Source organism: Corythoichthys intestinalis, chromosome 6 (genome assembly GCF_030265065.1).
Source record: "Corythoichthys intestinalis isolate RoL2023-P3 chromosome 6, ASM3026506v1, whole genome shotgun sequence".
Taxonomy (NCBI): Eukaryota; Metazoa; Chordata; class Actinopteri; order Syngnathiformes; family Syngnathidae; genus Corythoichthys; species Corythoichthys intestinalis.
Genome location: NC_080400.1, coordinates 56,094,426 through 56,117,093, shown reverse-complemented (window position 1 = coordinate 56,117,093; position 22,668 = coordinate 56,094,426). Strand labels below are relative to the sequence as shown.

At 41.3% G+C, this 22,668-nt stretch overlaps 1 protein-coding gene across 5 annotated transcripts in view; it reads right to left on the bottom strand.

The window, feature by feature from the left end:
* Positions 1–22,668, bottom strand: part of LOC130917540 (von Willebrand factor A domain-containing protein 5A-like) — a 41,169-nt gene that overhangs the window by 4,932 nt on the left and 13,569 nt on the right. For 2 of the 5 annotated variants that reach the window (XM_057839062.1, XM_057839061.1), the window contains exons 10-19: positions 20,055–20,134; positions 19,853–19,967; positions 19,599–19,757; positions 16,925–17,028; positions 16,601–16,800; positions 16,411–16,443; positions 15,829–15,861; positions 15,496–15,528; positions 15,168–15,200; positions 14,849–14,881 (exon numbers count right to left, since the gene is read on the bottom strand). In XM_057839062.1, coding sequence (XP_057695045.1) covers positions 14,849–14,881; positions 15,168–15,200; positions 15,496–15,528; positions 15,829–15,861; positions 16,411–16,443; positions 16,601–16,800; positions 16,925–17,028; positions 19,599–19,757; positions 19,853–19,967; positions 20,055–20,134 — 823 coding nt within the window. Of the gene's footprint in view, positions 1–107; positions 128–14,848; positions 14,882–15,167; positions 15,201–15,495; positions 15,529–15,828; positions 15,862–16,410; positions 16,444–16,600; positions 16,801–16,924; positions 17,029–19,598; positions 19,758–19,852; positions 19,968–20,054; positions 20,135–22,668 lie in introns of all 5 variants that reach the window. The other 3 variants (XM_057839065.1, XM_057839063.1, XM_057839064.1) reach the window with 3 other exon arrangements.

The window sequence follows — 22,668 nt, the reverse complement described above, 5'->3', positions numbered from 1 at the left end:
TAGCCCGTTTAATAAATATATATATTAAAAATTCAACAGAAATATTAACATCATGAATTATGCAAAAAATACAAAATATAAGGAAAAAAGGGTTCAAAAACACTCACCATTACCAGTGTGGTTGAGTCTAATCTCGTTTTTAAAATGAAGTCAGCAGTCAAAAAAGAGAATGCAGCTGTTAACATTAGACTAATGGTATCAATAGTTTACTCAGTTTAGGTACATTGACAAATTAACTAATTACGGTTAGGTCAGCAGGTCATCAATATATTATGAATGTCTTTTTAAAGGGGAAATGTTACAAGAAAACTAATGCCAAGACCTGAAAAATGTACAATAAAATATTCCATATTCCAAACTTGTTTCGAAATAATACAGCAGCATAATTTTTGGGGTGGCATTTTTCCTCAGTCTCACGTGTCATCAGGGACAAATATTGGCAATTGGCGTGATCGGGTACTCTCAGTAATTTTCGGCGGTGACGTCAATTAAGGGAGACGAATGTAGTAAGTCTGCCATACTGTATAGTGTAGGCATGAATGTGTGAACTGTCCGCCACAAAATGCTGAACGATTGAATTCAAGAGTAGGGCTGCAGCTATCAAATATTTTAGTAATCGAGTAATCGACTGAAAATTCTATCGATTAATCGAGTAATCGGATAAAACAGAGGTCCCCAACCTTTTTTGCACCACGGATCGATGTGATTTGGGTCTTTTTTTCACGGACCAGTGTCCCTCTTTTATATTCAGTTGGACTCTCAGTGTTATCCAACGGTGCTAAAAAACTATTTACATCATAAACATACATGTGCAACACAGAAATGGCATAAATGAATGCTTAACGACACGGCGAAGTCGTCAAGTGAGAGGGCTACGTGCAGTTGTTGTGTGCACCTAACATGGCAAACGTAAGTTAATATTTCTTTCATTAAAGAAAGTTTGTAGTGTGTACTTTGGAATCGCTGCGTTCGCGGTCCTTTTTAACGTTACGCGCATGCCAACTTTGTCAGAACACCGGCAATGTTGGCAGAAAAATACAGCAAATATAAAATAGCATTTGTTTTTAGCCCCGTCGTGTTAAGTGCAGGGAAAAAATACCACTCACCCGCTGACTCAGTGGGAGGGCTGAGTTTGTTTCGTTGAGACGAGATGGTCCCGAGATGGGAGAGTGAGAGAAGCTAGCATCACAAATACACGATGTTGGAAATTGTAGCAGTTTTCAGCGCGCTCCTAGCGATGTCAGGATATTCCAAAATGACTTTAATCTAGAACTTCGGTAGAGTTGTTGTCTCATATGTACGTTTAAGGTCGCCGTGATTTGTGATCTCTACAAGCTGATACAGTATTCTTGTTGCACAGACATGCTCCGAATCACTCTGTTTATTCACATACGGGTCACGAATTCACTCCTTCGCAGTTCGTGGGTCTTTAGTGATTGGGAAGTAGCATAAATTTTGTTTTCTTCGAGGTTGTAGGCACATCTTCTGGCTCGTCAGGTTCCCTTTTCCCCGTAAAAAGTGTCCAAAGATGTCTGTTATTCAGTCATTCTAGTGTGGAGGCTAATTATTTCCGGGAAGAAATGTGATTGGCGACGACCTACGTCATACGTTATTATCGAGTCCAAGCGTGCATAGATATACAAAACGAGATTTAGTGCTAACACCCCAATCAATGCATTTCTATGACGACCTCCTATCCTGTAGTTGTAAATCTAGAGTAGACAGGGATATTGGTGTGTTAAGCGGCACAGGCCAAAGTCAATTGGCCAGAATGCAGTCCTTAATAAATTATTTATTATTTCTGCGCGGCCCGGTACCAAATGCGCCACCGGTCGTTGGGGACCCCAGGGATAAAACTTTTTTTTTTTTTTTTTTTTTTTTTTTTAAGGTAAAGAGCAATTATAAATATAGATGAGAAAACAAGACATTCGATCTAATATTGAACCATTTTCAGTCAATCAATGTCTTTATTTTCGATCTACATATTTGAAAACAGCCAACAATTGCATCTCAAATGGTACAAAAAAAAGACCAATTCACTGCTTTCACTCAAAAAACTTTTAGAGCTTATAAAAAAAATATATATTTCTTACCTAAAAACGTCATTACGCTTGATAACACACATCACTTAAAAGTTAGGTGTTTTTCTCACGTGTTTCAATTGAATTTCCACTTGTGTCAAGCTATAAGTTCTGGTTAAGTTTTAAATTTGTCTAAACTCTAAGTCCTGATAGGATTTTGAGTTTTTGCAGTGTTCAAAATAAATGCTGTGCTGTATTGGAGCACATTAGGCACCAGTGCTACTTGGTGTTTTATCCAGCAATGACTAGTGAGCTAAAATTGACAGTTAGCATTATTACGTTTTTATTTTACACCCTAATCACTCTACAGCGCTGTTTTCACAGATTAAATAAAGCCTGTATGTAAGAGCAAGCCACGCATCGACAGTGGTCATAATGAATAGAAACCTAGCCCTTCGCAAGGATAACGTTACGTGAGCGAGTGACAGTAACGTTAATCTTATTTATGAGCGCTGATAACTGTACTGCTTTAAGATGGTGGCTGCTTTATTAACGCCGCTGAGTCGGTCATTTCGCATCTAGTTCTAAGTACATGTGATATCTATGACATGCATCAGACGCTACCTGCTACCACCGTAGCAACATGCAGGAGTAGTTTTTAGCAACGTCGGCACAGTTTGTAACGGCTCTCGGCTGCAGTAAGGTATTTTTTAAATTAATTCTTCTTCTTCTACGCACGTGACGTCAGCGCGTTGTCCCGCATTAAAAGGAGTCCGGGCAAAACGTGATGCTTAGAGCTGGCAAAATTAAACGATTCCTCGAGGTGAATAAAATTACTCGGATCAGTTTTTAAACTCAAGTTACTCAAGTTGCTCGAGTATTCGTTTCATCTCTATTCAATAGTGTTGGAAACAAAGAATTAGGGATATCAATCTAAGGATTTTTCAAAAAAGCATGCACTTAGTTGCCTGGTACACCAGACTCACCGCTGTTCCAGCTATTGAGTCCGGCCACCATTCGCGCGGATACAATTTCCAGGGCGGAGCAAGCCACAGCAAACAGACAGCGGAGTGGACCAATCAGCGACAGGCAGACGTGACGTTAGTAAAATGACGAGCGAAGGACGAGGGACTTGCGCGCGGAAGTAAACATACGAAGAGAGCGGAGTTTATTCAACATGGCTAGCGCGAGACAGGCTGTTGTCAATGACTCGTGTCGATGTGTTTTTGGTCATTTAAAACGGATTTTACCGTGGATTAGAACATATTCTCGGCTCTCCCGTTCACCATCTGTGTTGTTGCGGAGACGACTTTCGACGCGCAAGAGTGACGTTGCTCGTTAAGAACACGTCACGCAAATAAACGAATCTGATTTGTCGATTGATTTTGTACCTGCTCGAGAGGCCGTTAATGGGCTGGTTCCCAGACTATACTCTCAGTGTTTGAAAAATACAGGGAGAATAGTCTGGCAGAGCCAGGCAATGCACTCAGATGAAGGTGGGTAAGATTTGTGCAGCAGACGTGGAGCGATTTTCCTGAACTGGATCGGGGCCTGTGGTGACGCTCGGCGAAGAGGCAGGCAGGCAGGCAGGCAAACAAAGCGTTTCTTTCATCCGTGAACATAGAGTATCTTGAATATTGCTTGAATATTAAGAAAGCGTTTTAAGGAGATCCCAACCATGTTTGCTCATCGACATCGGCGATAGAGACATCTCGTGGAGATTTCCATAATCCTCCATAACAGCATCTTCTGAAGAATCATAGTCGTCGACATCAAAATCATATATTGCGAAAACGAAAACATTTTCATCTGATTCAATTGCTTGAAGAAAGACGAGTTGTCTGACGATTGTGTTGCATGAAGTGGGTTAAAATATCCGTGCAGCGGTGTCGATATAAATTTGGATTCATCCACCTGCCTTTGTCCATTGCTAAATTTAACGGGGAAGCCAAAAAGTATTCACCGCCCTGCCACTGGTTGTAGCGTCTCCCGCCGGAGACAGCCTAGGCGTCCGTTGCAATAACTACATACATTATATAATAATAGAAACAAACAAAATTATGTGATTTTGGGAAAGAGGAGCATTTGCCCTTTAACTTCAAGCATTTACACTTTGAGCGGTTTGTGACCACAGTCAGCTGTTATTCTCACAGATTATAGAGGGGCAATGGGGACGGGTGTCGTAACTCGTTGACCATTTGCCGTTGGGGATATTCGATAAACGCAACATCACAGTCAACCGATTTTTAAATGACTTGGTTTATCATTAACGTTGAAGCAGGGGTCGCGTTAACCGAATATTTTCTGTCGTTCCGACTTCAGTTTTTTAAAACGGTGACGGAAAAAACTGAAGTCCGTCCGTCATTTTGACAGGTTGCAATTCACACCCCTAGACCACAGGGTGGCAAGTGAGCATATTAATTAGCTATTGTCTCTCTTAATGCATGACGTCGTTGGCTATTCTGTCAGAATATTGTATCATCACCGGGGTCTGGCGGCGGCACCGTGATTGACACATCAACGCGAGGCTCTTATTGGTGCACCCGGTGTGCCAGCGCGTCATCCAATTGGTGGACTAGATTGCCGCCTGTGTATAGACCCCAATCACATGACGTCACAACTCCGCCCCCCTGACTGGAGCCGCCATATTGTGTGTCAGCTCGTCGTGTTTACACATTACCGCTACGTACATGCCTCCTATTACGGCGTGTTTTTCTGCTCGTTAACATTAATAATCAAAATGGTAAAGGCGTGTGTGGCGGTTGGTTGCAGTAACAGAGAAGATAGACGGAGAGACTTGAAGTTCTACCGTATTCTGAGAGACCTGAAGACGAGAGCGAGATGGACTGCTGTAATTCGACAAGAAATCTGGGCACCAAACGATCACCACAGACTATGTAGTAGTCATTTTATATCTGGTAAGATGCATTTAATATATATTTAGAAGATTTTGGGCTGACAACCACAATTAAGACCATTGTGTGATGTTGGTGATTGGGGTCTATATAGTTGCCTCTTTTTTTGGGGGGGGGGGGGGGGGGGCGGAGTTGTTGTTTTGTTGGTGATGTTGGCGGTAAGCAGAGTAAAAAGAGGGAGAAAAATACCACGACTTCCGTGTCTAATTTTTTGCCGCCAAGCAAGCGTTACAATATTAATTAAAAATGAATGAAAACTAAATATTATTGAATATTTCATCATTATCATTTTAAAACTTTAAGTGACGGGTAAAAATAGATTATGACCGGATTTTTATGACCCTGTCAGTCAAAATGACACAACGAAAATGTCTAGCGCAACCTCTGCGTTGAAGATGCAGTAATTTTACTGCAAATTAAAGAACATAACATTTTCTCAAAATCTAGGTCGAATCATAGCCACGTTAATACGCTTTGTTATGAACCAATCCATTTGTAAATCCGTCAGGAATTCAATGAGGTAAGAGCAGGGGTGAAAGTGGGCCAGAACGGTCAGGGACGCAGTTCCGGTATAAGATTCAGGGCCGGAACGCTGGTCCGGTATACAGTGCTTTGATTCCGACAATATGACGGCAACTGTCAAAACGCTATGTAAAAAAATTTTAAAAATACAAAGCTGCCACACATGCATTTCATCTCCAAGAAGAAAACGATCTACCAACATCAGATTTACATACACAAGTGTTGACAACAAGCACAAAGAAGGGCTTGTGTAGTGTCATCCGTTTCCACTGATATTTATTAATATTTATATTATTCCACGGACGGCATGGAGGTTTCCTCAGCTGCTGCAGTTATATCAGTCTGACGATGATGAGTCACGTCAATGTGCGAATGCACACAGCAAAGCAAAACGCCTGGACTCATTTATCCATTCAATTGGCTGCTATACTGACATGTGATCACCAGAGATAGTTAGCTCTGATTGGTTCAAATATGCATGTTTTCTGAAGCAGCAAAAAAAAAAAATAATAATAATAAAAAAGTTTGTTGAATTGATGCGACGAAAAAAGGGAAATGCAACAGAAAATGGATCAAATCTCCGCTGCCCCCCTGCCGGCAGGGTTGTCGACGGGGCCTCTTGGGGCCCGCGGGGCCTTGGGTGGGGCTTGCTGTCCCTTGCCGGTGGGGTGGACGTCCCCTGGTCGCCGGTGCTTGGCGTGGCGCCTGCTCGGGGGGCGGGGTGGGTGCTCGGTGGGTGGGTGGGGGGGGTGGTCGCTGTGGATGGTCTGGGGCGGGGATTGATCGGGGCCCTGACGCTTCTCCCGCCCTGCAGCCGGTGGTTCTGGTGGACGGGGCCACGCCCGCGGGAGCCTGCCTCTTAACTCATGCACTTCTCACTTCGGCACTGTAAATATCTGTCACCCTGGCACTTACATGCTCATACATTTCTCCGGGGAGAGTTGGGACGGGGCTTTACCGTCCCGGCCCGGCTACCCCGTTTTTAATGCACCACACACCAAGGTTGTGGGATGGTTGGGACCTGTTGGGGGGGGTACCTCACAGTTGCCTCCTCACCACAGGCCCCGCCATCCCCACACCTTTTTTAAACGCACCACACACACCATACTCCACAGGAGAGCTCCGGCAAAGGGCGGTGGGACGGGCGGCTGGGCAGAAACTCCATGCTGCGGTCCCACTGCCCCAAGCCAAGCTCTCCTATTTTAATGCATACATTGCACTACCCTCCCCTCACAATCCCATCACGGTGCTGGGTGATGGCTGCCAGCCGGGAACCTGGCAGCCACAGTAATAGGGTGGTAGGTGGGTCCCACACTTTTTCCTTATGGCGTGGCTCCTGGGGTGAGACCCCCCCCTGGGCTGCCGGCCGCGGGAGTGGGGTGGGGGGTCGGGGCAGTTCGCCCCGTGGCAGTTCCTTGGCGTTCTCTTGCCTCCGCCTTCCCATCTCTTCTCTGACTGGACATCCACCCTGCGCTCCGTCACGGGTCGCTGGCTGGGCGCCGGTGTATCAGCGGGGTGTTGCCTGCACCGGCGGGGGACCCTGCCCTGCCTTGGGCTTGGTGGGCCGCTGGGGGTCCCGTGGCGTGCCGTGCCGGTTGGGGGGCTGTAGCTCGTGGCCCAGGTGGGCGGGCGGGGGTGGGGGTAGACGTATGGTTGGTGGTGCGTCCCCTCCTGCCATCCCTGAAGGCCGGTTGATGGGTGCGCGGGTGGCCCGGGGGACCACCCTGGATCCCGGGGGACGAGGGGGGGGGGACGATGGTTCCTTTGCTGGGCTGCGGGAGGAGGGATGTGCTGCGCTTGACCCCCCATCCTCCGCCTGCCCTCCCTCCCCGGGCTGGCTGGGTGGGTGGGGGCCGTGGCCCTGGGTTGGCGCCTGTCTGCGTGGCTCTCGCGCGCCCGGTGGGGCTCGCGTGCTGCTGGATGTGGTAGGGCATGCTCGGGTTGGGGGTCCTGGTGCCGGGATTCGCGATGGGGTGGCGTAGGGTTGGTCGCCAACGGGCTTGCATTCATAAGAGATTCACACGATTACTGGGTTCTAGATCACAGAACTGATTTGTGTACACTCTACCCCTTCAATCACTTAGCTTACCCCACCCCCGTCCCCCTCTTTCACTGGCCAATAGGCCCCCACATGGTGTAAACCGGAAATACATCTCGCTGACGATGGCACCAGCATATTAGTAATTAGTCTAGATGTTCAATGTATTTCTTGTTGTTGTTTGTGTATGTTTCTTTTCTTTCTTCTCTTGTTTCTTTTCTTCTGTCCCCCCATAATCCCTTCCTGTTCGCTGCTTTGTCATAATAAAAAGGTATTTTGAATGATCACAATGGGAGTATGTCAGACTCTCAATGTGAAACATTAAAACTGTTCAGAATCCGGGCACTTAGACTTCCATTCTCTGTGTCAAACAGCTGAACAGGACAGGTAAAAAAAAAAAAAAAAAAAAAGAAAGAAAATGGATCAAATCTTTAAGAGCAAGGCAAGAGTTAAGGAGGCTTATTTATCATATTTAGTTTTATTTGCTCCGATGGGGAGGTTCTGAACATCTCAGCTGTCAACGTGCACTTTGGACTTATATTTGTTCATTTATCTTAGGCTACTTATTCATTTCCTTATGATTTAAAAAAGTCAATGTTTGCGCCATCTTCAAAATATATTCCATTTCACTCTACATAATATGTCATTTGTACTTATTTTTCTGAATCTATGTTACTTACATCTTTATTATTAAAAAACACAACAAAAAGTAAATGTTTACATTAACTTTAAAGGGTATGTCATGCCCTGGGAAAATGTTAATATTCCATCATTTATCCATAAACGCATGCCTTTTGTATTCATATCATGCCACTTCGTGTAATTACACACTAGAAAATGAGAGAAATTTGGCTCGATTGTCAAGCTAAAACGACCGGCGCCTGAGATCTGGCAAATTGTGTGCGTGACGTCACGACAAGTGAAGAGAGTGCCACCGGCCACTCGGGGGGCAGCGCCTGTCTGCATCAATATACAGTGCCTTGCAAAAGTATTCGGCCCCCTTGAATCTTGCAACCTTTCGCCACATTTCAGGCTTCAAACATAAAGATATGAAATTTAATTTTTTTGTCAAGAATCAACAACAAGTCGGACACAATGGTGAAGTGGAACAACATTTATTGGATAATTTAAACTTTTTTAACAAATAAAAAACTGAAAAGTGGGGCGTGCAATATTATTCGGCCCCTTTACTTTCAGTGCAGCAAACTCACTCCAGAAGTTCAGTGAGGATCTCTGAATGATCCAATGTTGTCCTAAATGACCGATGATGATAAATAGAATCCACCTGTGTGTAATCAAGTCTCCGTATAAATGCACCTGCTCTGTGATAGTCTCAGGGTTCTGTTTAAAATGCAGAGAGCATTATGAAAACCAAGGAACACACCAGGCAGGTCTGAGATACTGTTGTGGAGAAGTTTAAAGCCGGATTTGGATACAAAAAGATTTCCCAAGCTTTAAACATCTCAAGGAGCACTGTGCAAGCCATCATATTGAAATGGAAGGAGCATCAGACCACTGCAAATCTACCAAGACCCGGCCGTCCTTCCAAACTTTCTTCTCAAACAAGGAGAAAACTGATCAGAGATGCAGCCAAGAGGCCCATGATTACTCTGGATGAATTGCAGAGATCTACAGCTGAGGTGGGAGAGTTTGTCCATAGGACAACAATCAGTCGTACACTGCACAAATCTGGCCTTTATGGAAGAGTGGCAAGAAGAAAGCCATTCCTCAAAGATATCTCGTTTAAAGTTTGCCACAAGCCACCTGGGAGACACACCAAACATGTGGAAGAAGGTGCTCTGGTCAGATGAAACCAAAATTGAACTTTTTGGCCACAATGCAAAACGATATGTTTGGCGTAAAAGCAACACAGCTCATCACCCTGAACACACCATCCCCACTGTCAAACATGGTGGTGGCAGCATCATGGTTTGGGCCTGCTTTTCTTCAGCAGGGACAGGGAAGATGGTTAAAATTGACGGGAAGATGGATGCAGCCAAATACAGGAACATTCTGGAAGAAAACCTGTTGGTATCTGCACAAGACCTGAGACTGGGACGGAGATTTATCTTCCAACAGGACAATGATCCAAAACATAAAGCCAAATCTACAATGGAATGGTTCAAAAATAAACGTATCCAGGTTTTAGAATGGCCAAGTCAAAGTCCAGACCTGAATCCAATCGAGAATCTGTGGAAAGAGCTGAAGACTGCTGTTCACAAACACTCTCCATCCAACCTCACTGAACTCTAGCTGTTTTGCAAGGAAGAATGGGCAAGAATGTCAGTCTCTCGATGTGCAAAACTGATAGAAACATACCCCAAGCGACTTGCAGCTGTAATTGGAGCAAAAGGTGGCGCTACAAAGTATTAACGCAAGGGGGCCGAATAATATTGCACGCCCCACTTTTCAGTTTTTTATTTGTTAAAAAAGTTTAAATTATCCAATAAATTTTGTTCCACTTCACGATTGTGTCCCACTTGTTGTTGATTCTTGACAAAAAATTAAAATTTTATATCTTTATGTTTGAAGCCTGAAATGTGGCGAAAGGTTGCAAGGTTCAAGGGGGCCGAATACTTTTGCAAGGCACTGTAATTCCTTCTAGTGAGGGGAGAATTAGGGATGTTTTGAGCTGTTTATGCTGATGCATTGTGTTCGTCCTGCACATATTCCAGGTTCCCTCATGAAGAAACACCCCTCGTTGTCAATAAAAGAGAATTCAGAATTGACAGTGAGGGGTGTTTCTTCAACAAGAAAAAAGGCTCATTGCTTTAATACTGAATGGCGGCGATGATGGCAGACAATTTCATTTCTAGTTTCAGCGACGAACCCGACGTAGAAGGACGTAGCGAATGTTCATCTAATGGTGACGAGGAGAGTTACGAAGCTTTAATTGGTGTTTTAGGTTACCAATTTGAGCCCAAACGAACACCAATGCAGCGTAATAAACTGTCATTGAGGGGAGCAATGACACTGATGAAACATCGGCAGCAGATCGTGTGGGAAACAACAAATGATATTTTTTGCATTTCTTTTTGTGAAGCTGATACACAGTGACCGCAAAATAAAGTAATGTATAGAATAGGGCTGTCAAAATTATCGCGTTAACGGGCGTTAATTAATTTTTTAAATTAATCACGTTAAAATATTTGACGCAATTAACGCACTAGGCCCGCTCAAGACAGATTTAAATGTCAGTACAGTGAAAGGCCAACTTGTTAATTGTGTTTTATGGAGTTTTTCTGCCCTCTGCTGGCGCTTGGGTGTGACTTGCATATGTTATGTGGCGTAATGTCGCCCTCTGCTGGCGATTCAGTGCAGCTGATTATTTGGGTTTCAGCGCGCTTTTCTGACGTGATTATATGTCGACGTGAACTCACACTAATAGACAGTGCTATTCAGACCAGCTAACGTCCGCATCCTGTATTCAGTGGCAGTTCACATAGCCCCATCTCACTGTTTGTGTCTAATACATGCATCGCTTGTGAGTTATATTCCTCCTTTGTTTATATTCATGAGCATTAGATAGTTATTGATGATGTGTATTTGAATTTGTTCACATATATGGTGAAATGCAGTTACATTGTTAGATGCTTGTGAGCTAATTGGCTAGTGCTACTGCTCAAATGGAGACGTGTGTGTACATTTTATGTTATTTTGTGATTTATGCAAGTTATTGACACATTGCCTTGTTATTTTCAGTTTTACAAAAATACAAGAAACGTGCTCCTGTCAAAAAGAGATGACTTCAGTAAAGCCCATGCAACTTTGCCACACCGTCTGATTTCTTTTTGGAACTTATGTTCGCTATCTGTCAATTTGTGTACTCACACACATTGAGGACAGAATAGGGCTACTAGTTTATTTTTTGATTGAAAATTTTACAAATTTTATTAAAACGAAAACATTAAGAGGTGTAACATTTCTATAACTTGTACTAATATTCATCTTTTAAGAACTACAAGTCTTTCTATCCATGGATCGCTTTAACAGAATGTTAATAATGTTAATGCCATCGTGTTGATTTATTATTATAATAAACAAATACAGTCCTTATGTACCATATGTTGAATGTATATATCCATCTTGTCTTATCTTTCCATTCCAACAATAATGTACAGAAAAATATGGCATATTTTATAGATGGTTTGAATTGCGATTAATTACGATTAATTAATTTTTAAGCTGTAATTAACTCGATTAAAAATTTTAATCGTTTGACAGCCCTAGTATAGAATAATTATCATTTATTGCGCTATCATAGTTTTAAGCTCTGCCAACAGACACAAATATGAATGGGATCAGAGGATTTGTTCTATATATTTTACGAGCAATAATTTATACATGTGTCCAGTCCTGTATCCAATGCGTGACATTTTTTTATTATAAAAGAGTACTCACAATGGCCATTTCGAGCTTGGCTGCTCCCCTCCTTTGCTTAGCCTTAGCCTCCTTTGCCTGTCATCGTCCTCTTTCTTTATATCTCAGGACATTTAGGTGGCTGCGCGTGTATGGTCGGCACCGCATCTCCTTAGAGCAGCAATCTTTTAGCAAAACCCGATTTCACTTGTCCATAGTTCGAGAAGCTTTCAGGTGGAAAATGCGTACCATAGAAAACCGTGCCGGAGGCTGTGTCTAGAAAATTAGCCCTCTTTGCACGGACGAACTTTACCCATTGTCTGCGTAGTCCAGCTTTTTTTTTTCGCGTTCAGGAACTCATGGATACTATATTCCGATAAATAGCTATTTGTACACCACATAGCACAGCAGTTTTGAACCATTCTAGTGATGTTTTGGTCAAACAAACCGAAACGCTACTCTCTCGTCGATAAAAAACAATGGCACCTGGCTCCGCCTCGACTTTCATTCACTTGTCGTGACGTCCCCGCCCCATTCGGCTGTTTCCTGAACACTTTCGGAAATGTTCGTCATTTTCGATCTTTTTTCGATAATTGCTCATTAATGTCATTGATTTTTTTGTTAACTTTATCAATATTTGTTATCTTGGCACATATCGGTTCTATTAATGTCTCACACCCCCTTTGCCGCTACATACCCTTTAATTATAATATACATCTTATTTTCTTAAGTAGTTAGGATTTGGCATTTAGTATGTGAGGAAATGAGGGAAAATAAAAATTCGGAGATGGAGGTTGGGGTTAGCTGTTTTTGTTAACTTTTATTTTGCAAATCATTGAAAAAATACAATTTTGAATGAAAATTTTTGTATGTGTTATAGAAATAACTGACCAAAACAGTTTCCTTTGTATTTCAGTAGTTTTGACCCCCCCCCCCCCCCCCCAAAATAAAAAAATAAATAAGTAAATAAATAAAATTTCTGCCTCCTTCGAGTTCCGGCAAGAAGTTCTAATCACTTTCACCACTGGGTAAGAGTCAGTGGGGAGAATACTTCGAAGCCACCGAAACGCCTTCCTTTGAGGAAGCAGTCTATGGACTCCAAGGTGGGCGCTCTGATCTTTGGGGTTGAAGTCACTGAGGTGGTCGGAAAGCTGCTCGGTGGAAAGGCCCCGGGGGTCGATTAGATCTGTCCGAAGTTCCTAAAGGCTCTGGAAGTTGTGGGGCATTCATGGCTGACACGCCTCTACAACATCGCGTGGACATCAGGGACAGTGCCTCTGGATTGGCATACCGGGGTGGTGGTCCCACTTTTTAAGAAGGGGGACCGGAGGATGTGTTCCAATTATAGAGGGATCACACTCCTCAGCCTCCCCGGTAAAGTCTATTCAGGGGTGCTTGAGAGGAGGGTCCACCGGGAAGTCGAATCTCGGATTCATGAGGAGCAGTGTGGTTTTTATCCCGGCCGTGAACAGTCGACCAGCTCTACACACTCGGCAGGGTCCTTGAGGGTGCATGGGAATTCGCCCAACCAGTCTACATGTGTTTTGTGGATCTGGAGAAGGCTTTCGACCATGTGCCTCGGGGAGTCCTGTGGGGGGTGCTCCGGGACTGTGGGGTACCGAGCCCCTTGGTGAGGGCTGTTTGGTCCTCCTGGACGCCTCCCCGGAGAGTGTCCCACCGACGGGAGGCCCCATGGACGACCCAGGACACGCTGTAGAGACTATGTCTCTCGGCTGGCCTGGGAACGCCTTGGGATCCCGCCGGAGGAGCTGGTTGAAGTGGCTGGGGAGAGGGAAGTCTGGGCTTCTCTGCTAAAGCTGCTACCCCTGCGACCCGACCCCGGAGCAAGCGGAAGATGATGGATGGATGGATGGATGGATGGATGGATGGATGGATGGATGGAGATTCAATGATAGAAATTTTAGATTTCTATAAATTTGATCAAATCGATAAATATTTCTTAACGGGTACACGGATAGAGCGTATGAGGTACACCCTGATCCAAGCAACGCACGTATACACATAAAAAGGAAACAGTAGACTTTAATTGATAATAAATAAATCTTAGGCAGGGCCCGATTGGTTCTGCGCATGGGCATAATATATCGCCTCCACTTGAGCCACAATGCCCCTAGTGATTTATGTGGTAAATTTAGACAAATGAAAATATTATTATTCAACCCACATGTCAGACAATTCGAAGAATAAGTAATTTACATGTCAGAATCTCTCGTGTTTAGAATCATAAAGCCATCGGAGGAGGTGACATATCACAGTCACGTGAACAGCTGGTCGCACTCAAGTTGCGGTACTTTGCTTCAGAGTCCTAGATTTGCATGTGTAAATATTATTTGTTAGAGTTTAATTTTCTACGCACGTACATTAAAACTATTTCCACATTTAAAGATGTTATGTTTTCTATCTACAACAATCATTGGATGCTTTTTATAAGTCATCTAAAAAATATTATCACCCCAAAAAAAGAAATGTATTTTTATCGTGGAATGTATCACGTATATATCTATATCTGCAGTCAACGCTAAAGAGGAAGTGACGGCACGATCGGCTAGTGGCATACAAGCATGCAAGGAGGGATTTGTGGCATGAAGCGGAGTGACTGTGAGCCTTTTTTAAACTCTTGGTTGAGGTTTGGAAAGTGTGCATTCTCATCTTTTTTCCGTATATCTGACAAAGAGGCTGCTGTAGGAGATTTGCTGGCGCTTTTTCAGAATCATTCTATTACTTGTACAAATTGACTACAACTGACAGCATGAGTGAGCATTGCGTTTACGGGACATCCGTGCTTCTGTGATTGGTTCTTTCAGATTCCGTCTTTGCTTGTTAGCCCCACCTCTAGCATCGATTTTGAAATCCAGTCCAAACCACAGATCACGCGACAGAATTGCTACGTTATGGCAGAACAGGAAGCCACTCAAAAAAATAGTGTCATTATAAAAGTGCCAAACTGAGACGGGCTGTATTGTGTTACTTACCCAGGGTGTTGCCCTGCAGCATGGCAGCTGGTGCTTTGGATTAAGAAAAAAATATATTTTAAAGATATAATATCTGTCTGAAAATAGGTAATTCAGTTCTTTCATGTGGAAACATGATAATGTGTAAAAAGGTATGCAATGAAGTCACGTTAATCAGAAAAAAGAGTGGGTAAAAACATTTTTTTTAAAACATTTTTTTCATAATGTTCAAGTAGTTTGTTCGTCTGGCTAGGTTATGGCAAAACAGGAAGCCACTCAAAAAATAGTGTCATTATAAAAGTGCTAAACGGAGACTATCTGTATGTACTGTGTTACTTACCCATGGCGTGAGACTGCATACTGCAGGCTCTGGCTTTTGGATAAAAAAATAAAAATAAAAACATATGTTAAAGATATAATATATGTCTGAAAATAGGTAATTCAGTTCTTTCATGTGGAAACATGACAATGTGTAAAAAGGTATGCAATGAAGTCACGTTGATCAGAAAAAAGAGTGGGTAAAAACATATTTTTTTAAACATTTTTTTCATAATGTTCAAGTAGTTTGTTCGTCTGGCTAGGTTATGGCAAAACAGGAAGCCACTCAAAAAATAGTGTCATTATAAAAGTGCTAAACGGAGACTATCTGTATGTACTGTGTTACTTACCCATGCCGTGAGACTGCATTCTGGAGGCTTTGGCTTTTGGATAAAAAAACAAAAAAAAAACAACAAAAAAACATGTTAAAGATTTAATATATGTCTGAAAATAGGTAATTCAGTTCTTTCATGTGGAAACATGACAATGTGTAAAAAGGCATGCAATGAAGTCACGTTAATCAGAAAAAAGAGTGGGTAAAAACATATTTTTTTAAACATTTTTTTCATAATGTTCAAGTAGTTTGTTCGTCTGGCTAGGTTATGGCAAAACAGGAAGCCACTCAAAAAATAGTGTCATAAAAGTGCTAAACGGAGACTATCTGTATGTACTGTGTTACTTACCCATGGAGTGAGACAACATCATGGGGACTACGGCTTTTGGATTAAAAAAAAAAAAAAACATTCATATGTTAAAGATTTAATATATGTCTGAAAATAGGTAATTCAGTTCTTTCATGTGGAAACACGACAATGTGTAAAAAGGTATGCAATAAAGTCACGTCACTCAGAAAAAGTACGTAAAAACATTATTTAAAAACATGTTTTCTTAGCGTTCAAGTAGTTTGTTTGATATCAAAATTAAAATGTATATTTTAACAAATCCTAGCTGTTAAACTAATGCTCTTGATGCTAAATAAGTGAAATGCATTTGACAGCTTCCGTGTTAAATGCAAAAATGATGTTCCTTGGGAATCCAATTTGTTGACAAAATTGATCTATTTGGTCAGGATAGCCTCTTGAGATGAAACATCTCATTTTCAAGGTGGTTGTTTTTGGTGAAATGTCCCCCCAATCCCAGTTTTTATGATGCTATGTACCTCCAAGCGCTCTGCCTCTTGGAATACGTTTGAGGCGAAATAAATGAGAATATTACATGGGAATTAGTGAGCAACATAACCATTTTGAATTTATATACAGTATTACCTTGCTGGGATAGGCTGTAGCAACTCCGCGACCCTCGTGAGGAAAAGCAGCATGGAAAATTAATGAATGAATGAATACAGTATCACCGGTACAATGCCCCTGCCCCGATCCAAGTATTTAGTCACAGGGTTATACATTTGCTAAGCGAACTTTGTCAAAATGGTGGATACTATATTTTTTTAGCACTCACAGACTCCTGGAATACGTCTTTGCAGCAGAGGTCCATGAATGGCTTCTCTGCTGGTTTTGTTGACAGCAATGAAAGAGGTAAAGGAACTGCTCACTCCTGATTGGACGCTGACTTCCACCACCTTTTTCTTCACTTCCTCACCCTTCTCTGTCTCTAGACAACGAATCAGAGTTCGAGCACCGAGCCTGTGGACTGTTAATCTGGAGAAAAGCAAAACGGTGCAAAAGAGTCGGATCCAAATTGAGATTCAGACCCAAAACCTCTCATCTAAAAGGTTGATGTGCTTCTCTAATGTGTCCAATGCATGAATAAAGACCGTATTACCCAGTGTCCTCTGTAGGTTGTAGGGGAAAGCTGAGTTTGTCATGGAATGAGTGTCCTGCTAGCGTGTACGTCACAGTTACATGACCATCTGTTCCCTCCGCACTCTGAGAAATATTGTAGGGTTAGAAACCACATTACATAATTGTTAATAATACATCAAAAGAAAAAAAACTTATATGAAATAAAGAAATAGTGCCCTGAGATTTGGGTTTCTTGAAGTACAGTACAAGCTGTTGTTGGGTCAGTGCATATTCATAAATGTTTAATACAACCCAATATCTTAGATTTTAGCCTGCTAGCCTCTTATGCTAAGATATATTGGATGATGTCACACGCTAACAATTAGCCTCTATGTTGTGTTGTAATAAGTTATAAAATTGTGCAGCAACAAATGTGGATACAACATAGAATAGTACTCAAGGTAATAAATTCTTTATCTGCTGCACAGAACAACCAATTATAATGCCAAGAAGTTTTTGGGGCCTTTGTTGGGGGGAGGAGGGAAAGGGCTGGTGACACCGTTGCAAACACAATGATGATTGGCGAGGTGGGCGGATCATGCCCTGCTTCACTGCACGCTCTGGCAAACACAACAAGAAAGCGATAATGGCGACCGGCAAGAGAATTTCAAAGGTAGCGTTGTCAAACTTGAATTATATTTTTAATATTGTTACTTTACAGAATGTTTAAGGATAGGGCTCTGCTTATTGTACAGTACAGATTTGCATTGGTTAATGGTCACTTTGCATTTGTTTTTTTAACAGACTAATATATTTGATCTAAATAAACACCAAATGTTCTCAAATCCTTTATACAGTGTTTTTATTATTCAATCATTTGATGTGAAATATGTTATAGAAGGTATAATGTATTAACTTGTAGAACATGAAAAGTAACATCAGTTACTTTGATGAGTAACTAATTACTCTTACAATGAGGTAACTGAATTACTAACCAAATGACAACAATGAGATTTTGGACATTTTTTTATTTTAAGTGGGCCAAATCAATTGTTGCTGTAATTTCATTCTTTTAATGATCCATGTAACTTGCCAGGTTTTTAAACAGGCGTGATACTGGTTTGTGGCCACCGTGTATACATCTGATGTTGCTCAGGGGGCTTGTGTGTCTGCTCAGACACATGAAAAATTAGAGGGAACATTGGACCAGAACCCTCTGCTATAATATGACTTTTTTTCACTTTTTTCCCCAAACTATATTTGAAAAAAAAAAAAAAAACATATGTATGTATATGACGGAAAACACAGAGAAAGCTGAAAAAGCGCTTTCTGCTCTTGCGCCCCTTTTTAAAATAAAGTGCTGTATTTTAAGCCAAAAGAACTATTTTAAGCTGTATTTTAAGCCAATATGTTTATATGCTGCCATAGCAGTTTCATGGTGCATTAAGCCCTGAACGATTCTTAATTTGCCCGTTTTACCATGTGTACCCCAGTTCACAGACACCGGCCAACTGCTTTTGTTGCAATCCAGCTATAAAAAGAAGGTAAGTAATCATATTTATTATTCAGAATGTCTATTAATTTTAGCTAAGAATCATACTATATATTTGATGTAGGGGTTGCGTTAACCGAATATTTTCCGTCATTGACCGGTTTTTTAAAACGGTGACAGAAAAAACTGAAGTCCATCCGTCATTTTGACAGGTTGCAATTCACACCCCAGACCACAGGGTGGCGAGTGATATTATTGTGTTTAACCCATAAAATCCCCCAGCTGTGGCCATTCACACCTGTGTCTTGACACTCGGTAAGACAGGCTACACTGAGTTTTTGGATCGTAACAAGGTAAAGATGCAATAATATCTCTTTAAAATTATGGTGTCTTTAGTTATGCTCTCTCATGCTCTCACCTCAAGTTAGGGTTTAGGAGTTTAAACTTTTTTAAATGCCACCCTGTTCAAAATTTTTCTCCCCCCCAGAAAATTGAGATTTTAAGCTTTCCAATGATGTGTCACACATGCATATAGGATTTTTTTTTTTTTTTTTTTTTTTTTTGGGCCAAATTGGGGGCCTCAGAGCGGAACTTCAAGTCACCTGAGTGTTTTCCGCCATATGTATATTTCAATAAATGTTTTTAAGCACTTCAAATGTAATAATTCTAAGTTTTAAACATCCTACTGTCCCACCGAATTATTTTCAAACAAGAATAAAGTATAAAAATGCTTATCTTTATTAAATGCTTCATTGAGTGAGTCCACTCAAATCCACTCCGTTTCTTCACTTACACACAATGAGTTGCCACAGCAACTGTTCAACAAGTTAAACGATGATTGACGCATACTGTGCTTTGGAAAAAAAATCCGCGATGGACGGAGGGCGCGAATTTTGAAGCGCGACTTAGCGAGGGATCACTGTTGGTACCTAATTTATTCAGTTTTGAGTAAGTTATTATAATTTAAAAAATCACTTTTGACATTAAAAAATTATTAAAGGGTGACGGTGAACGGGTCAGCTGGCTCTACCAATTTTTACAGAGTTGGCAACCCTAGAAATTTATAGCTTTCACAAATAAACTCAAGGTAAAACTATTACTTTAATATGCTTTAGAATGATGCATAGAAAATATGCAATACCTCTAATTTAACAGAGTAATCAAGAGGAGTGAATCACTGCTTTTTTTAAATTTGGTTGATAGTTTACGACATTTCTCCTACCTGTCCCGTGAGCTGAGCATAAATGAGCGACCGTTGACCCTTGAAGATAGCAGTTAGAGGTGGAGACAGAGGTGTGACAGACACCCCTTCTGGCAAATCCCAGTTAACTGAGATGTCCTTCACTGCTGGCTGCAAAGCAAACTGCAACGATTGCATCACCTGTTGTCACAAAATTATTGTGTTCCGTTATGTCTTTGACAACTTGTTTTGGACTATAAGATTTGATTTTAAAAAATGCTCAATTTCTTGTGAACCTTTGGTTGCATCCTGTCAGCTCCTGTGATGAATTGGGCATAACCCCGCCCCTCCTTTGCCAAACCAGTGATGAGGGCCGTGCTTGCTCCTTCCCCAATCCCAAAAGAGAAGCACCTGCAATACAGGTGGTTTGTTTCAAACACGTACTGAAAGAAGACAACGTATTGCATTTTGCGATTCACTGTGTGTGAGTAGTTTGACCTGTGGGAACTGGAATTCTTCTTCACCAAGCTTATAACTGCATTTGTGTTCCCCACTTCGCCGTCAGTGAAGACAAAAAGCTGGGTGGAAATTGTACTTTTGACTAAAATGTAAACCTGCATCACCTCTGTAATACTTCTGCCTGAGAAGTGTCATGGCATAAACAATTGTCCTTTTCAGTTAAAGTGCACACAAAGAGATTTGGCAAACAACAGTTGACAGAGCTACCAGTTTAGCCTGTTTCAAATACTTAGAATGTGTGTGAATTTGTGTGTTGAATGTGCATGTGCCAAAGAGCAGTGTTACTGAATAGTAAGGGTGTGCCAAAAAATCGATCATTAGATTCATCGAGATTCGACAAGTGACGATTTGATTACGATTCATAAATGTTGAAAAAAACGATGATTTTCCCTAATAACTTAACGACAGCCTGCTTCGCTGCCGCCCGGACATCTAAAAGGATGCACAAGGTTAAGATTGCTACAGCGATAGTTACTGAGCGAGAAATTTACTCCTGTTCAAAAGACTCGAAAATACATTTCTGTATGAGACCGGCAAGAACCGGGTCGCGCTATGGGTCGTCTTCTGTGCGCAAGTTATTTTTTTAGAGCGAGAGGGGAAGAGAGATAATTCTTTGCTCTTAGCCTTTCAGTTGTCCAGCAGTAGGTTCAAGTCAGGTTGATTGGAAAATGTCCCATGTGCGTCTATAAGAGGTGAGTACGCAAACCCTCTGTTATTGTTCAACCTTCATTTTTGTTGTTTTTGAAGTTACTAGTTAGCGCCGAGTGCTATGCTGATTAGCGACTTTGCTTACGTGTCGATTTGTGTGTTGTTTGGTTGTGTACCAAAGTTACTCCAGATGCAGAATGTGTAAAACCGGGATCAAGTACAGCGTTAGTACTACAAACATGCTAAATAGTACAAAAATCTGTGAAAACAAAGTATATAGGTTAAATTTAGTCTTATTTCTAATGGCACTTTGTTTGTTTCCAGAAAATTTGGAAATCATTCCACCAGTGTAAATTTTATTGTATTGCTGAGAGAAATAAGTACGGCCTTTGAAATAGCTAATGTTTTTGCAGCTTCTTGTGAAAAAGAGCAGTTTAAGGTCAGCTGTGTTGTTTAGTCATATTGAGAAATAAGTACCGTACTGCCATTGAAATGGTTAACATTTCTTCTTTGAAAAAAAAAAAAAAAAAAAAACTGCTTAAGTGCAGCTTTTTGTTGTGTGGGCATGTTTCCATCGTTCCTGTTGAATTATTAGGACATATTAAATAAATAATGGACATAAATTTGTTTGGCTACTTTAATAATCAATAATGTATGATGCATCGATAATTGTGATAATCGTGATCATTGTCAATACCATGATCATTGTTCGAACATCGAATTGTTGCATCCTGAATCGTAATCAAATCGAATCGTGGGGTGCCTAAGATGGCACATCCCTACTAATAGGCTAAAAAATCTTTATGAAGATTGTGTAGCCTATGGAGTGGAAGGCCATGAATTTGGTACTTGGGAACTGACTGGACTTCCACCTTTGAATATCACCGCTTTCATATTGTAACAATTGAAATAAGCAGTACAATACAAAGGGTAATATAATGTTTGTACGTAAATGCATTTGTAATGATCATAAAAATATGTAGACTATTTAAACATTGAGAAAACTTGCGGGTTTTTTTCTGCCAACTCGAGGAGATTAAAATAAATGTCTACTATCCACCTGTTAGAACAGACACGCAAATATAAAATATATAAATGTTTATTGAATATCCTTCTTACAGTCTTGTTTAACTGGGAGAATTTGTTACAAAAGATAGGCTTTAATTTGTTATCATTATGTATATATGCACCTCATCGCTACAAACGTGATCACACAAAACGCAACCACGCATCGCATACCCGCATTTCCTCCTTCTCCTGAGTCCTCACAAATAAAACATATAATTTTGCTTTTTTTCGGACTTGTGCCTACAACTAAAACATAAAATATCGGGCTTTTTCAGGCTCGGGCAAGCAGATCAAGTTAATTGATCGGGCTCGGGCCGCGTCGGGCTTTAATACCCGCGGGCCGGTCGGTCTGGATTTTTTAGGGCGATCTAACTTCTAGCGTAATGTAATGTTAGCATAACGTACACCTTTTCAGCCTGTTGTACTCTATTGTATTTTAAATTGCCTTTCAAGATGACATGTCTGTTCTTGGTGCTGGAGTCTATCAAATAAATTTCCTCCCAAAAAGGTGACTTATACTCCGGTGCGACTTATATATGTTTTTTATCTTTTCATTGCGCATGTTTTGGCTGGTGCGACTAATACTCAGGTGTGACGTATAGTCCGAAAAATACGGTAGATATGTATTGAGGTGTGCAGAATGCAATAATTATGTTTTTTTTGTCAAAGCTTTGCTCTGACCAGCCTATCAGGTCAGAAACATGCTGTCATTATCAAGGGCCAGCTCGCCGGTGTTAAAAGAATTTTGGAAAAAAAAACAGTACCTCATATAGTTTTAATTACATTTGCAAGCACTACTATTTATGGAGGCACTCAGTTGAGTAGTTCGAAAAGGCGTTTTAAGATGCTGAAATTTGAATGGACAAAATATAACATT